Below are 18,625 nucleotides of genomic sequence, written 5' to 3'. Positions count from 1 at the left end.
ATGGACACAGGAAAGCAGATGCCTATTTTTACCGACTGTCCAGAAAGTTGGCAACCCTGAGCTGGCGCACTGCCCCATTCAAGAGCATAGGGTACCTTGGTAACTTCGTTATGATTGGTGAAGAACCCAGAGATTGGAGCCCCAACCAATCAGAATGTTAATCCAAACCCTCATCAATCAGGTCCCCACTAATCAGAAACCAATGGCATATTCTAGCAATGCTCCGTCAATTTCTATTTCATATGATGAGCTGACACGGTCCTCAATACTGATCTATGCTAGTCAGCAGGTGCAGCATTACAGATTGCTGACTAAATGGGGTGTATTGAATAATCTAGAACTATATTTGCAAGGATGCACTTTTTTCCTTCGGATAAGTGAGGTGGGACTGGTTATTGAAAATAATAATCTTAAAGTGAACCTGTCACCATGAAATGTCGTCCAATCTGCAGGCAGTATGTTATAGAGCAGGTGGAGCGGTGCAGAATAATATATAGCTTTATAGGAAAAAGATTCGGCAAAACTTGTAATGCTCTTTCTGGGCTTAGGAGTCATGTGGGCGGTCCTATCAATGATTGACAGCTAACTCTGTATGACTGACTTTAGATGTATAAATGACAGGTTTTGCTGAATTTTTTCCCATTAAATTATGTATCAATCTGCTCAGCTTCCTGGTGACAGGTTCCCTTTAAAGGGGTTGCCCCACATACAGTATAATATTTTTTTAAAGCACCTGGATCTGAACACTTTTGTAATTGCATATAATTAAAAAAGTAGCATAGCCACTGAGTTAATCACTGAAATCTATTTGTATAGTGCCACTAAACAGATCCAGCTCACTGAGGTTGGCATACATGCTCAGTTCCATCCTTCAACTACCACCAGCTGCAGCAGAAAGGAAACACCCTATGAGTTGCCAGCTTAGCTGCAGCAGAAAGAAAACACCCTATGAGTTGCCAGCTTGGAAAAATATCTAGCAGAACAAGTCAGCCCATTAACAGCTCCTGCAGCGCATTAGGAGTTTTAGAATATATGCACATGGCAGTGTATTTTATGTGCATTTTCCGCATAGATTGTTGTGCAGTTTTTGCTGCGTCTCTGCATGTGTTACTTGCAGATTTTGTCACAAATTTTCTCCAGCTCTTACCCTGAGCATTGCTAAGGGCAGTCTTTACTGAAAGTCCGCACAAACAATTGGCATGCTGCGCATTTCAAAATCTACATCGCAGATTGATTTCCCCGCAGAGAATTTCTACACCATGTAGATGAGATTTTGAAAATCTCATCTGCCTAGCTGGTACTGTATTCTGCAGGAAAATCCACAAATAATATGCAATGTGTAAATAAGCCGTACAGGCGTGGAGTGGTTTAGATAACTACTGTCCAAATATACTATTAGGACTCATTTACATTTCCATATTTCACAGATGTGTGCTGTCCACATTTTCCACGGACAGCACACGTACCCATTGATTTTAACGTGTCTGTTCACAGGTCAGTGAAATAAATCACGTTGGCATGCACTACCGAGGTCCATGATGTGGACTAAACATGCCCATTACAGTCTATGGGTCCGTGGAATAATACGGACACAACACAGATGGCGTCCACGTTTGGTCCGTTTTTCACTGACCACTGGTAAGAAATGCTGAGCGAATTGACGTTCGGATCATAGACCGATCATAGAGCGGGTTCAAACAACAATAGTCTAATGTGCATAGGGTCCTTTACCAACCTATATCTACAGTAGTAAATGTGCACGTGTGCCGATCTGGACAAGAATGTTTATGGCAAATTCAGGAGAGATAGTAACTTTCACATGGCCATCTTAAAGCGCATCTGTCAGCAGATTTGTACCTATGATACTGGCTGACCTGTTACATGTGTGCTTGGCAGCTAAAGGCATCTGTACTGGTCCAATGTTCATATGCGCCCGCATTGCTGAGAAAAATAATAATATAATATATCTAACTGAGCCTCTAGGAGCAACGGGGGCGTCGACATTACACCTAGAGGCTCTGCTCTTTCTGCAACTGCCACGTCTTCTCCACTTTGATTGACAGGGCTAGGCAGTGAAAACCTCATTGCACCTGGCCCTGTCAATCAAAGTTGAGAGGGTATGTTATATGACTCAGAATAGGATGTGTGGCCCTTCTCAAAGATGTCCATGTGTCCAAATAGGCCACGTCATTTGAAAACAAAGTACCAGGACAACAGTACTTATCAGGGCCAAACATGACAGGTTTTTTTAGCCCTTAGTGCCGGATTTTATTTTATTTTTTTACAGATAAATGGAAAATAGATTTTCTTTGTCTATGGTGCTAAGTAATTAACATTGTTTATGGCTTTTGTGAAATGTTTGTGCTTTTCTTAATTAAGAATCATGACCACTGTGCTTTTCCCCAACATTTCTCTGCAGAGATGTGCAGCTTGCAATTAGCCCTCATCACAGCTTGTGGTTCAGCCCACATAGAGGCGGTAATACATCAGGCTGTGCACGAGATATATTAGCAGGGTTCATTTTATAATTATCAGTAAACCTTTATACAGTACGGAGCTGAAATACATTTTCTAAGGGGCTGATTTTGATAATAAATGAAGCGTTCTAGCAGGTGCAATTATTTTTAGTACACTGTGACCCATTTTGTGCGCCAGCAAAGTCACAATCAGGTAGAGCTCTCAATAGGAATATTGGAAAGGAGTTTTTTTTTTTCCTAAAATAGGAGCACAATTTTAGTCCAGTTCTTTAGATGGAAAATGGTTATATATATATATATATATATATATATATATATATATAATTGTGGTATACATAAACCCCTATAAAATGCAGAGGTATTACAGTCAGGTGTGGTAAGTGATGCATGGTATATATTCTTAAAAGGAGTTCTGTCATCAGACACGTCGCAATAAAACCGTCTCATCTAAGGCATGTGCGCTTGACAGTTGAACATCATGGTCTTGGTCCCATCTTTCTACAAGCCTGCATTCTTGAAAAAATTGATGCTTTACAATAAGCAAATGAGCCTCTTGGAGGAACGAGGGCGGAACTGTTGCACCTCGCTGCTCCCAGAGGCTCCGCTCACTGCCCTTCTTGCCACCCCCCCACCATTGACTGACAGGGCCTGGTAGTGAAGCCGTACTCATGCCTGGCCCTGAAGTCTCGCAGGAGGTTGGCCATTTTCCTTTTATGGATTCGCAGTTTGCACTGCCACGGATCCACATGCTCATTAGTCTCATGCAATGGGTCAATTCCGCTTGTGGCTACCCACTGTGATTTTACGCGTCAAGACGTGACCCGTCATGGATTTCAAATCCGCTCTGAAAAAAATCTATGACCGTATGAATAGCAACACACATTCCAAATGGAAATAACGGAATGCAGAATTGATGTGGATTACACACAAATTTCAGTAATGCACATAATTCAAAGCCTGCAAGGGAAAAATTACTGGATATACTCTTAGGCCCCCTTCACATGGGCATCCCGGGTGAGGGCCGAATGCGATGCAGGTGCGTTCAGGGAAAATCGTGCAAGTAGGCACGCAATTTCAGTCAGTTTTAACTTCGATTGCATTCCGTTGTTCAGGTTTTTCCGCGCGAGTGCAATGCGTTTTGCACGCACGTGAGAAAAAACTAAATGTAGTACCCAGACCCGAACTTCTTCACTAAAATTCGGGTTTGGGTTTGGTGATTTGTAGTTTTTATTATTTTCCATTATAACATGGTAAGTATAAGTAATAATGCTAAGTATAATGTCAATGCTTGCGGATGCAATGAGATTTTCACGCAGCCCCATTCATTTCTATGGGTCCTGCGTTGCGTGAAAAAACACAGAATATAGAACATGCTGCGATTTTCACGCAACGCACAAGTGATGAGTGAAAACCAATGCACATGTACACAGCCCCATAGAAATAAAAGGGTCCGGATTCCGTGCTGGCGCAATGCGTGTGCATCACGCATTGCGCCCACGCGGAATACTCGCTCATGTGAAAGGGGCCTTATCACATCCACGAGGGCCCAAGTCTCAGCATTTCTGATGATCAGCTATTTCAGGGAGCCGCTGCCCTCACAGAAGCTCTGGTGAACGCTGCGGGCTCCCGGCAGCTTTCCAAGCGGCAGGGCTTGGTACTGCAGCTCAGCCCCATAGACTTGAATGGGGCTGAGCTGTAACTAGGCCATGAGACAGATGTATGGTGATGTCACTGGCCTGGGAAGAGGCTGCAGTGCTAAAGGCCTCTTCTAATAGCTGCTAGGCCGGTGTCCCGGGTGTCGCATCCCAGCAGATCTGAGGATACATCATAAATATATTTTCCTGGATAATCCCTTTAATCAATTATTTACAGCAGTCTAACATTCATCTTTTCCTTGAATAACCCCCGCATCTGCTTTGTTAGTGCCTAGTAGCACCATTTATAAGATATTAAAACACTGCCCTTGGCTTTGCGCAGTAGAACTTGGATTGGCCAATTGCATTTTTGGTGCACCGAGTTCTTAGATGTTAAAAACTGCACTGAATTCATACATACACATATTGGAGAAGAATAGAACTTTCACCTCTTCAGACACTCATTTGATGTTCAAGAAGTTGTCCAAAAAAAATAAAAAAAATATTCTACAGTTTTCAAACCAGCACCTGGATCTGAATACTTTTGTAACTGCACGTTATTCAATAAAATCTTTCTGTATAGCGCCACCTGCTGTGTGATCTATTTCTAATTTCTCTGTCCTGCTCACTGAGATGGAAGCACATGCTCAGTTCCATCCTTCAACTGCTACTAGGGGCAGAAGAAAGGACATGCCCCCTGAGAAAGGACATGCCCCTAAACTGCCAGCTTAACTAAATCTAGCAGAACAATTGGAGCAATGAATGGGGAGATCTCAGGATCCGTATGAGGTACAGGGTGTTAGAAAAAGGTTGCCATGTACTATTATGTATGACTTTCATTGTTTACAATATTCATTGGATAACCCCTTTAAAGGATCTGGAAGATATCACATAGAGTAATAACGTGCTGGTTGTAGGACTTACAAACCGTGCTTCTTGTCATAATTTTTACAATATTTTGTTTTTTAATTGTTAGCAAACAAAGACCGAGGATCATTAAGAGAGTCCCTAACACAATGAGCCCATTTCATGCCAGTCATCATCCAGCCTTTAGTAAATGTCAACGTCAAGCCCTGCACGCCTGTCTACATAATGCCCGTAAATATGCTGACTCACTACTAGTCATTTTCTGCAACAAGTCGCTCATTTATCAGACGCAACTACCAAATTACCATTTCCAAACACCCATGAATATTAATCACTCACTTCCCCGCAGTGAACCATGTTCTGTCACTGAATACAATGGCTGCTCACATTATTAGCTGCATACACAGCAGATGACCATTAGAAAAAAATAAAATAAAAATCGGTCAACATTTAAGCTTCCACAGTAGCGTAGATGGAGGGCTCACAGCAGCCTCAAGATCTGCAACCAAAGCCAGGGGTTGTGATGGAAAGGGTTGCCCAGACAGTTCTTTAAAAGGGTTTTACGGAAGTAGAATACTGATGACCTATTCTCAGGACAGGTCATCAATACCTGATTGGTGGGGGTCTGACACCTGGGCCCCCTGCCAATCAGCTGTTCCATGAGGCTACAGCCTCTTCCTAGGCCAGTGACAACATGGTCATCGGTCACATGGCCTACGTGCAGCTCGTCGAATTCAAATGAATGGGGCTGGGCTGCAATACCAAGCACCGCCACTATACAATGTATGGCACTGTGCTTGGTGAGCTTAGAGAAGGATGCAGGGTAAACAGTGATCAAACAGCTGATCAGGACCCCCACCAGTCAGATATTGATAAGTTATCCTGAGGGTAGGTCATCATTATTCTACTCTAAGAAAACCTCTTTAAAGGGGTTTTCCAAGACTTTTATACTGATGGCTTATCTTCAGGATAGGTCATCAGTATCTGATCGATGGGGGTCTGACACCTGGGACCCCCACTGATCAGCTGTTTGAGAAGCACCGGCACTCACAGTAGCACTGCGGCCTTCTTGCAGCTTAGCCTAGGTTCATCTGTTACGTGGCCTGGGAGCAGCTCAGCCCTATTCGAGTGAATGCAAATACCAGGTCAATACAAAGACACAAAGCGACGGCACCCCAGGATACTGCTTCTGTCTCAGGCTGTAAGTCCTATGTATACTGCTCCTATAATGGTGCTTTCTACAACCTCTTGTGGCCTGGGATGCTTCAGCATGAGGACAGATTATTTAGATTCCAATATCTAGGGCAGCAGGTTCTGGATTTTTTTTTTTTACATCCTACTGACACTGATGGAGTGCTTAAAGGCTTAAAGGGGTTGGTCAGTTTATATTACCAGCTGCCCATGTTCTGGGAACAGCACATGTATGCAGCTAGTAATAAGCAGTATTAAACCACTGGCACCGATGTCTGATGGTCTAATAAAACCAATTCATAGTTACATGCATGATCCCTCACCTGCTTCCTGACACTTTCCGAAGATGGCCTCTGATGGAGAGTTCCATCCACCTGAAGCCTCCATTGGTTTACACTGGAGACAGACTGTGGAACTAGCGCATGCGCAGTTCGTCATAAGTGTACGCTCATGTAGGGCGCTGATTCAAGCAGGGGAGTGGACCTGCATGTAAATATGAATTTGTTTTTTTAGTCCATTGGACATCAGTGCCAGTGGTTTAATAACTCTAAGGATACATTCACATGGCCCTAAAAAATTCTCCATGCAACATTTGTTAAATGAAGGGGAAGAAAAACTGACGGGAATGACTTAGGCTACTTTCACACCAGCGTTTTTGCTGGATCCGGCAGGGTTCAGCAAAAACACTTCCATTACTGATAATACAACCGTCTGCATCCATTATTAACGGATCCGTTTGTATTATCTGTAACATATCCAAGATGGATCCGTCATGAACTCCACTGAAAGTCAATGGGGGACGGATCTGTTTTCTATTGTGTCAGAGAAAAAATATCCGTCCCCATTGACTTGCACTGGGGGTCATGCCGGGTCAGTCTTGCTCCGCATCCCAGGACTGAAAGCAAACTAAAACATGTTGCGGTTTGCTCTCCGGTATGGGAACGCAACTAAACGGAACGGAATGCATTTTGGAGCATTCTACTCAGTTCAGTTTTTTCCCCACTGACAATGAATGGGGAGAAAACTGAAGCGTTCTTTTCTGGTACTGAGCCCTTATGACGGATCTAAATACCGGAAAATATTAACGCTAGTGTGAAAGTAGCCTTAGGCCTCTTTCACACTGGTGTGTGCCCCGTTACCGTTTTGCGGCCCGCAATACACGAGCACAGTCCGCGGGGCAGCCGCAGCGGATCGCGGACCCATTCACTTGAATGGGTCCACGATCCGGCCGTTCCGCAAAAAGATAGGACATGTTCTATCTTTTTGCGGAACAGAAGTACGGCACGAAACCCCACGAAAGCACTCCGTAGTGCTTACGTAGGGTTCTGTTCAGTGGTTCCGTTCCGCACCATTCCACATCTCCGGATTTGCGGATCCATTGAAGTGAATGGGTCCGCATGTGTGATGCGGAATGCCCACGGAATGGCACCCGTGTATCGCGGATCCGCAAATGCGGTCCGCAATACAGCAACGGGGCGCACACGCCAGTGTGAAAGTAGCCTTAATCAGAAGTTCTCCTGGGAGTCTAGGATGTTTACAAAGACTTTATTTATTTTTTATTTTTACATTTTTTTCTGGAGAACTAATGATTTTTTAAGTAAAACACATATGCTCCTTCTGGTGCCAAGTCCTCTTTAATTACAAAAAGGATGGAAATATGAACACGGATGTTATCCAGGTTATGAAACACAGAAGTAATATCTATTCACCCTTCTTAATTCTCCTTCTTCGTGTAGCTTAGTAGTATGTCTAACCCCACAACAAACATTTTTAAGGAGCAGTCACAAAATTCAGGAGGAATCAATAGTTATTGACAAAACTGAAAAGTGTACAGAATAATAATTATTCAGTCCTCCCATTAATGGTGTAACAACATTGATTTTCTACTTTAGAGGCCAAAAGCTAATAAATCGTTCTGCATCACAGGATTCTCCATGGAACAGACTTCTTCACGTGCAACAAAAAATTATCTGCTGAAGAGTTATGAATACTGAGTGGATTTTTTTGGTGTGACCATTTCTTAAAAATACACCGGTATATAAAAATCAAGGACCTACCCGCAAGATCTCCCTGCAAATGTACGCAATCCACTCTTCTTTCAACGTATTGCCTTTGGTGTTCTTGATTAAATCTGTAACGGATCCAGCACCACAAAACTCCATCACCAGCTGAGAAGCAAATAGCACATTTCAGACATGGGATAAAGTGAGCCAGAAATTTGAAAACCTACATCCACTTTAACCCATGTGATGTAAATGATACCTTCTCTAATAATGCTGCTACGGTATATGACAAATGAATACTTCTTAGAGAGGGACAAATATAAATCAATGGCACTGTGTAAAGGTGCCACAAAATACTCTTGGCAGGTGAATCTTTTTCAGCATCTAAAATCTGCACTTTTTAGCAGCACATCTTTCTGTGTAAACGGGGATGTGCAGATGACAATATGCAAAGGGAATGGGGACCAAATGATCATCATTTGTCCGCTATTCGTTTTGCATATGGCCATCGGAAAGGCCCTTTAAACGAATGACTTGTAAATCATCGATCAGCACTTGTCATTGGCATGGCATCAGCCTGTGTAAAAGGACCCTTAGCGGGAAAGGGGTGAGCTTAAGGCCTCATGCACACGACCGTTTTTTTTCACGGTCCGCAAAAACGGGGTCCGTGATCCGTGACCGTTTTTTCGTCCGTGGGTCTTCCTTGATTTTTGGAGGATCCACGGACATGAAAAAAAAGTCGTTTTGGTGTCCGCCTGGCCGTGCGGAGCCAAACGGATCCGTCCTGAATTACAATGCAAGTCAATGGGGACGGATCCGTTTGATGTTGACACAATATGGTGCCATTTCAAACGGATCCGTCCCCATTGACTTTCAATGTAAAGTCTGGAGTTCTTTTATACCATCGGATTGGAGTTTTCTCCAATCCGATGGTATATTTTAACTTGAAGCGTCCCCATCACCATGGGAACGCCTCTATGTTAGAATATACTGTCGGATATGAGCTACTTCGTGAAACTCAGATCCGACAGTATATTCTAACACAGAGGCGTTCCCATGGTGATGGGGACGCTTCTAGTTAGAATACACTACAAACTTTGTACAAGACTGCCCCCTGGTGCCTGGCAGCACCCGATCTCTTACAGGGGGATATGATAGCACAATTAACCCCTTCAGGTGCGGCACCTAAAGGGGTTAATTGTACTATCATATTCCCCTGTAAGAGATCAGGTCTGCCAGGCAGCAGACCCCCCCCCCCCCCCTCCCCAGTTTGAATATCGTTGGTGGCCAGTGTGCGCCCCCCCATCGGGCCCCCCCTTCCTCCCTCTAATGTTAGAAATCGTTGATGGCACAGTGTGCGCCCACCATCGCCCCCGATCGGAGCCCCAGCGATTAAACTGGGACTCCGATCGGAACTCCGCTGCCACCAATGATGGGGGGGGGGGGGGGAATGGGAGGCCGCACACTGCCACCAATGTTGTTACTGCTATAGGCTATAGAGGGAGGGGGGGCCGATGGTGGGCGCACACTGTGCCACCAACGATTTATTACAATAGAGGGAGGGAGGGGGGGGGGCGATGGTGGGCGCACACTGTGCCACCAACGATTTCTAACATTAGAGGGAGGGAGGGGGGGGCGATGGTGGGCGCACACTGTGCCACCAACGATTTCTAACTTTAGAGGGAGGAAGGGGGGGCCCGATGGGGGGCGCACACTGTGCCACCAATGATATTCAAACTGGGGAGGGGGGGGGGGGGTCTGCCCCCTGCTGCCTGGCAGCCCTGATCTCTTACAGGGGAATATGATAGTACAATTAACCCCTTTAGGTGCCGCACCTGTAGGGGTTAATTGTGCTAACATATCCCCCTGTAAGAGATCGGGTGCTGCCAGGCAGCAGGGGGCAGTCTTGTACAATGTTTGTAGTGTATTCTAACTAGAAGCGTCCCCATCACCATGGGAACGCTTCTGTGTTAGAATATACTGTCGGATATGAGTTTTCACGAAGTGAAAACTTAGATCGGAAAAAGCTTTTATGCAGACGGATCTTCGGATCCGTCTGTATGAAAGCAACCTACGGCCACGGATCACGGACACGGATGCCAATCTTGTGTGCATCCGTGTTCTTTCACGGACCCATTGACTTGAATGGGTCCGTGAACCGTTGTCCGTCAAAAAAATAGGACAGGTCTTATTTTTTTGACGGACAGGATACACGGATCACGGCCTCGGCTGCAAAACGGTGCATTTTCCGATTTTTCCACGGACCCATTGAAAGTCAATGGGTCCGCGAAAAAAAACTGAAAACGGCACAACGGCCACGGATGCACACAACGGTCGTGTGCATGAGGCCTAAGAGTCAACATTTTATGCAAGGGAACTACTGATCAAGGGAACTATTATGGATCAGAATTAGAGTAGGAGGACCAGGAGACCCAGAAGGAGAGAAATTTGGCTTGGATACCAAACTCTCAGCTACAGGGGGATAAGAAGTTTTGCAATTTGAATGATCAAAGTGGTGACGCATTGTTTGGATGGTTTAAAATCGGGTTAGGAAGACAAAGTAATAAGGTTTAAATTTTGTTTGAAGATTATTTTGATCTCCTTACATATTTTATCCCAAAATTGAGAGATTGGTGGGCAGGCAAACCAGATATGAAGATACTGTTGCTACCAGTAGAGTCGCCACATCTTCAGCAATTACTGTTTTAAGTAGGCAGGAGTTTGGTACTATCGAATCAGAAGTTTGTAGGAGTTTTCTTGAATTTTGACACATTGGGAGAAACCAAGAGAGTGTGGTTCAGTGTGATTCTAACTTCTGCATCTGAAAATTGCTGTCCTAATTCATGTTCCCAGTCTTGTACAAAAAAAGGCTTTGCGGAGGACAAGTGAAAGAGAAGAAGGGAGTAAAATATTTTAAATAGAATAAGCTTCAGGTACAGAGAACGTCTTGTAATGGTGCCTTGACAGATCGGGAAAAGCACCTATAAGTTGTCTTACAATTGAAGGAGTGGAGGAAGGATAGGTTCCCTTTAACCTTTGGTAGAAGCAGGGAGAGTCTAAACAGTTAGTAGGTAACCAGGTGGGACAGAGATTAGGTGAAACCACAGGGATTCTGGAGGGGGATAATACCAATGGGCATCAGGGGAGACGGGCTCCTCTGTGTTGACCATATTTGAGAAGACGGTATGCCAAACTTTAATATTTTCTAAGGTGAGTATATTGGTGATTGAGGCAGGGTCAGATACCAGAGATTTGGGAGAGCATGTGCTTTTCTAGGTCAATATGTATGGATGGATGGTTTCAGAGGTTTGGGTTGTTAGATTAGGTCAGATGGATTGCTTTGTAATAATAACAAACATCTGGGAGGGCAAACTGAGTGTTTTCTTTTTTCTGCGAGAGGAGAGAAGAGCTAGTCTCGGTGGTTTTCTACTCCAGAAAAGAGATGAAAAAGTACAGGTTACAAAGAAGAAAGATTGTGGGAGGGAGATTGGGATCACCTGCATAGTATAGAGAAATCTGGGAAGGATTCTACTATATTACTATATTCTTACTCCCCACCCACAAAGTGAATGGGATTTGTCTGATTTGTGCTTTGACTTTAGTAAGCAGAGGCGTAAAGTTCAAGCAATAGAGAAGTTTAGGGTCTGCTGCAATCTGTCCTCCTAAAATTTTTATGGAGTAACGGGGCCATGTGCCATAGACCTGGTTATAGAGATCCAATGGCAAAGTAAGCCACCCTATAGGGTGGTATAAAGTTAGAGAAAAAAACATCTAGCCATACACAAAATTTATCATCCAGCCACTGTGATAACTTTAGCACATCTTTAGACTCCCTAAGTTCATGCCGTCTACATTTTAGATCGGATTAGTAAATCTGGCTCAAAGTGCCCTTACCCATAACTGGTCATCCATTCCAGGGGGGTTCTTTTTTATGAATGCCCCATAATATGTGGCAATATTCCTGTGATGAGAATACTTCTTGAGCATGTTAATTTCTTGTTTGATCTCTTCTTCTTCATCCTATAAAATGAAAAGGATCATGGTTAGAATGAATTCCACACAAAGCACACAGAATTTTTATAAAATAACAAAAGAGGCTATACACACCAGTTTTATCCCCAGCTGCTGCCAGCACCATGTTCTGGTCCTCCCTGACACTTTTTGGTTACATGGTTGTAGCAGTGGTGTGCCGTATACCTCACGTGACTGCTGAAGTCAATCACTGGCCTTAAAAGGTCTCATACCATTGAGGCAAGTGATTGCCTGCTGCAGTCATGTGGGGTGTACAGGTACATCAAGGGGGAAGGGGGTGATGTGCGAGGGTGTTTACATTTTTTATTCTTTTCTTACACCACGGAAATTGTTAGCCTCAATACAAGATGAGATATGGTTGGACATGGAGTCATACAGGCTCTGTATGGTGTCCTGCAGCACATTTGCCCACAGATGTTGCAGCTTGGCCTGTAGATCTGCACATTCGTGCATTGCCATAGCTAGTCCCATACATGCTCAATTGGCAATAAATCTGGAAAATGGGCAGGCCAAGGAAGAGTTGCTGTGTGTGCATGCCCTCATGTAACCACTGTTCCCAATATCTCCTAATAGCTAGGTCAGATGGCAGGCAATTGTTCAAAACCACCATCCTGCTTCTCTCAGTCCAATTATACGTCCCCTCCCAAAGTCTGTCAACTGGGTAAAATATCTTACAGTGTACACGCATGTCTAGCAGTCATCGGTCCCTCACAAAAAGGTACCCTACCCAAAAGTAGCCTCTGAGAGCCTTTTGATAGGGAAGCACTTTTACACCCTCTTGGTGGAAGACCCAGTGTCTACTGTGGTCACCTACCGAGTTTTGCATCTGGGTAGGTTATTTTTGACAATAAGTGGATAATTTTATATTATATATATATATACACACACACATATACATACATACATACATACATACATACATACATACATATATATATATATATATATGTATATATATTCTATACTGCTGGGAGATGGATGCAGTGATGCTGAAGAACTTTTAGGATTTTATAAAAAATAGATAATGTGAAGTGAATTTAGTAATCCTAGTACTTTCATGCTGCTTTGAAGAGGTTATGCGAACCTGAAAAACCCACCCACAATACCCGGTCTCTAATACAGAGAATACGTATATGTATACATTTACCTCCTGTCTTTATAAGGAACTGCTACTATTGTAATGAGAGCTGCAGCTATTCTTGTATGTATGCTTGAAAGTATATAAGGCCCTGTATGACAAACAATAAATAGAACTGTTTCTGACATCATACTGCAACTGTCATTGACACGTTCTCCGGGCGCCTGTCTTCGGGGACAAAGAAAGGAATCACGGTGCATAGAGAAGGATAATATTCTTTCAGTCCCCAACGCTTGTGTCCTTCCGGATCTCTCCACGACCGTCACTGCATCTCCCTGACGTGCCTATCACAACATCCGTTGACAGGGGGGTTCAACCAACAGCAGGCAGTGGAGGGAGGACACAGGCGTTGGGGAACAGGCAAGTATTCTCTGTATGAGGGGCCCAGAGATTGTGGGTGGGTTTTTCAGGTTTGGATAACCCCTTTAAGTTAAAGGGGTTTTCCAATAATCAATAGTTATCACCTATCCACAAGATAAATGCCAATAAGTGCCTGATCGGTGATGGTTTGACTGCCAGGATCTCTGCTGATCGCGATAAAAGTTGGGGATGGAATAGGCTGTGGTTATGCATCTGCAATGCCGCTCTGTAAGGAGAAGTGGATGTGGTGGTGTACTGCAGCTCAGCTCCCTACCTGTCCACAGTTTACAGCACCGGAGGCTGCCGAAAATAGCTGACTGGTGGGGGTGCTTGGTGTTGAACCTCCACTATTCTGATACTGACGACTTAACTGGAGGATAGGTCATCAATATCTAAAAGATGGAATGCCCCTTCATGGCCTTTACAGATCTGGTTATCAATGGGTTAAGTGGATGGGGCTCAGCTGTAATACCAGACAAGAATTTTATTTTTTAAATTTTATTTTTTAAATTTTATTTTAATCTCATTCAATCCCCTTAAAGAATTTTTCAGTGAATCTGATACTGATGACCTATCCTCAAGGTCATTAGTATCTGATTGGTTTGGTTTAGACACCGTGGACCCTCGCTGATCAACTGTGAGAAGGCAGCGGCCAGGGGCGTAGCTAGAAATGCATGGGCACCATAGCAAAAAAATATATCGCCCCCCCCTCCCCCCGTGCCATCCACAGATCCCCCCTCCCCTAAACAGTGCCATCCACAGATCCCCCTAAACAGTGCCATCCACAGATCCCCCCTAAACAGTGCCATCCACAGATCCCCCCCTAAACAGTGTCATCCACAGATCCCCCTAAACAGTGCCATCCACAGATCCCCCCCTAAACAGTGCCATCCACAGATCCCCCCTAAACAGTGCCATCCACAGATCCCCCCTAAACAGTGCCATCCACAGATCCCCCCTAAACAGTGCCATCCACAGATCCCCCTAAACAGTGCCATCCACAGATCCCCCCTAAACAGTGCCATCCACAGATCCCCCCTAAACAGTGCCATCCACAGATCCCCCCTAAACAGTGCCATCCACAGATCCCCCCTAAACAGTGCCATCCACAGATCCCCCCTAAACAGTGCCATCCACAGATCCCCCCTGAACAGTGCCATCCACAGATTCCCCTAAACAGTGCCATCCACAGATCCCCCTAAACAGTGCCATCCACAGATCTCCCCCCTAAACAGTGCCATCCACAGATCTCCCCCCTAAACAGTGCCATCCACAGATCTCCCCCCCCCCCCTCATAACAGTGCCATCCACAGATCCCCCCCTAAACAGTGCCATCCACAGATCCCCCCCCTAAACAGTAACATCCACAGATCCCCCCCTAAACAGTAACATCCACAGATCCCCCCCCTAAACAGTGCCATCCACAGATCCCCCTCCACGCCGCTCACAGCAGTATATTTATAAACTAATCAGTAACTACTTTAACTTTAATCATTGCTCATTGCTGAGCTCTTTACTTGGATTATTTGGATATCTTACTCTGTCTTAGCTCCGGTAATAGCAGGCAGTGCGGGGGGCGGCGCTCACTCACTGACATCACGCGCCTGCGTCGCCTAGTGGGAGGAGCAGGCATGTGACGTAAGTGAGTGAGCGCCACCCCCGCACTGCCTGCTGTTACCGGAGGAGCCTACAGAGTAAGATGTCCAAAAAATCCAAGTAAAGAGCTCAGCAATGAGCAATTATTAAAGTTAAAGTAGTTACTGATTAGTTTATAAATATACTGCTGTGAGCGGCGTGGCCCTGTATATTCTAACCCCCAGGCAAGCGTCCCTGTCACCATGGGAACGCCTGGGGGTTAGAATATACCATCGGATTTGAGTTTTTACGATCTCACTGAGCTCGTGAAAACTCAGATACGATGGTATATTCTAACCCCCAGGCAAGCGTCCCCGTCACCATGGGAACGCCTGGGGGTTAGAATATACTATCGGATCTTCTGAGTTCTCAGTGGCCTGGCTGGAGCCTCCCCAGCCACTGTATCGGCCCGGCCCTGCGTGCACCCTGCTCCAGTCCTGACTCCTCCCCAGCCAGGCCCGAGCCGCGGACCGCCCGCCCACTACACTAGTCTAGTGTAGTGGGCGGGCGGTCCGCGGCTCGGGCCTGGCTGCCTGTGTGTAGTGTGTGTGTAAATAAAAAATAAATAAAAAAATTCAACAGAAGTCGACACGGACGGGCCCCCAGTGGCGTAGGGCCCCATACCACTGCTATGGTTGCTATGGCGTTCCCTACGCCACTGGCAGCGGCGCTCCTTTGAGCGAGGCGGCCTTCTCCATGCTTACCAAGCACAGCGCCACACCTTGCATAGCAGCTGTGCTTGGCATCACAGTCACCCCCATTTACTTCAATAGGGCTGAGTGCGATACCAAGCACAGCTGCTATACAATGTACAGCGCTGTGCTTGGTATGCTGCAAGAAGGCCGCAGCGCTCCCAGGTGCGCCAGTGCCTTCTCCAACAGCTGGTCAGCGATGCTCCCCGGTGTCAAAACCCCACCGATCAGATACTGATGACAAATCCTAAGGACGCCAGCACACGGACACGTGCACCACCGCGACATTCCATTGCAGTGCCGACCGGTGAATACTATATACTATCCTGAGGATAGATAATCGGTATCAAATTCCCGGAAAACTCCTTTAATTGGCATTGGGATAATTAATTAAGCCATTTGTGCATTTTTATGCAACAAAATATTGGCAAATTTTGGCGCACATGATATTTGCCCTGAAATGTGCAACTTTTTAGTCTTTCTCTGCTTTTTAAAAGTGTCAAGAAAAATGGGTGGGGCGTTATAAAAACCCGGTGGAGTTTAGTGGGACGGCGGGGCCTCTAAAGGATCAACAGATTTACTACAACTTGCACCAGATTCTGTCACAACAAATTATGCAGGTGCAGATTCCACTTTCTGGCACAAGGACATCCCATAATGATTTATTGATGAGTGTGTGTCTCCTAATAAATTTGGGGCACAGACTGGCGTATGAAATGCCATTCTAAATACATTCCCCCATCATTTCTCTGGCAAACACGAGATGTAAAAGAGAAAACATCTTCTAACAATGTAGAGTAGCATTCCTGACAGAGTGTTGTCCTCCACACACAGGACATGATTACATCTCCGCACATACCTCCCTGGTTCTCGCACAGTAACAATGCTTCTATGGAACGTTCCGTGTTAATATATTTATTTTGGAACATGTGCATGACCTTAACTAGAGGCTATCCAGATACAGCAAGGGAAAGATAACATGTCAAGGTTTAGGTGGAACATCCAACTACTGTCAACAGCACTGTCTATAGCCTCATTCTAAGTAGTACCTTTAAGCCATTGGACAGCAAATCAAACTCAAAACTCCATTTTGGTAACTTTGAACAGTTCAAAGCTACAGAAAAGTTTGAGTAAATGTAGAGAGACTTTACTTCAGACTGTGAAATGTCATTAAAGGGGTTTTCTGGGATTTTTTAACTGATTACCTATCCTGCAGGATAGGTAATCAGTATCTGATCAGTGGGGGGCCGACACCCAAGTTCAGCTGCTTGAGAAGGCACCGATGCTCACAGGAGCGCCACAACCTTCTCTCTGCTCACCAATCATAGCGCTGTACATTGTATAGTGGTTGTGCTTGGTATCACAGCTCAACCCCATTCACTTTAGTAGGGCGGAGCTGCGCCTAGGCCATATGACCGATGAACGTGATGTCACATGGCCTAGAGAAAGTTTAAGAGGGCCTCTGAAAGCGTTGGTATCCTCTCAAACAGCAGATCAGTGGGAGTCCTGGGTGATGGACCCCTGCCAGGGGCGTAGCTATAGGGGGTGCAGAAGCAGCAGTCTCTACCAGACCCAGGAGCCTGAGGGGGCCCAAAGATCATTGTGCCTCATAAGACACCAGTATTATTAAGTGCATGCTAGGGGGCTCTGTTATAGATTTTGCACTGGGGCCCAGGGTCTTCAAGTTACACCTCTGACCCCCGCCAATCAGATACTGATGACCTATGCAGAGAATAGTTAAATATATGAGGGTCTAGATATTCAACGTTTAACTATGTACTTGAAATAATAAGGTAATGCATAGTTAAATGTTGAATATCTGGATGTCAGGTTCCCTTTAATTCTGATGATCTGTATTAGTGTAGGGGGTCCAGTTGTATGGGGTCTACACTAATCTATAGGTTTGATCTGGGTCTGTATTCAGGGGGTCCGGACTGGAATTTGTATTAGTTTACAGGGTCCATATTTGTTCATGTCTGGAATGGCATCTGTATTAGTGTAGGAGTATTGTCAGGGGTCTCTGTTTAGAGTGGGGTCATACCTGGGGACTGTTATAGTTTAGAGGTTCTGAGGTTTGTATATATTCTGGTCTGAAGACTAATTTTTGGGCTGCGGCTTGAAATCTGCATTTGGTCGGAGCTCAGGGCTCTTTATTTATGGAGTATGACTTTGAGGGTTTATGTCTAGGGTCTATATAAAATTTGGGGTATGTATGTAAAGCTGTAATGCTCTGACTTGTAATTCAAACACATTAGGTTAGCGGTATTTGGGTAATGGTCTATTTAAATGGGTTAACCAGAAATAAGGGTATTTTAGGAAGTACCCATAGATTCATACTTACTTTCTCCCAACCACTCTGGTCCTCCATGTTGCGGTCTTCATGTTGAGTATTTACATCTGGCATAACATTGGTATTATCACATGCTCTTCAGAAGACAATGGCTGGTTACAGCGGTGACGAGCAGCTTGTGGTTATGTCACTGCTGAAGCCAATCTCTGGCTGCTGCAGAGCATGTGGCCAGATGTAAACACTCTGGGGACTGGAACATGGACACACCAGAGGCAGCGCAGAGGACTGTTGCGGCATGGATCATGT

At 45.0% G+C, this 18,625-nt stretch overlaps 1 protein-coding gene across 8 annotated transcripts in view; it reads right to left on the bottom strand.

The window, feature by feature from the left end:
* TNIK (TRAF2 and NCK interacting kinase) overlaps nt 1-18,625 on the bottom strand; it is a 313,379-nt gene that overhangs the window by 156,749 nt on the left and 138,005 nt on the right. For all 8 annotated transcript variants that reach the window (XM_044288827.1, XM_044288829.1, XM_044288832.1 and 5 more), the window contains exons 4-5: nt 12,067-12,192; nt 8,227-8,337 (exon numbers count right to left, since the gene is read on the bottom strand). In XM_044288827.1, coding sequence (XP_044144762.1) covers nt 8,227-8,337; nt 12,067-12,192 — 237 coding nt within the window. The remainder of the gene's footprint in view (nt 1-8,226; nt 8,338-12,066; nt 12,193-18,625) is intronic.

The sequence above is a fragment of the Bufo gargarizans genome, chromosome 4 (assembly GCF_014858855.1).
Source record: "Bufo gargarizans isolate SCDJY-AF-19 chromosome 4, ASM1485885v1, whole genome shotgun sequence".
In the NCBI taxonomy this organism is placed as follows: domain Eukaryota; kingdom Metazoa; phylum Chordata; class Amphibia; order Anura; family Bufonidae; genus Bufo; species Bufo gargarizans.
Note: the sequence above shows the minus strand (reverse complement) of the source record. Positions and strands in the feature narration are given on the sequence as shown.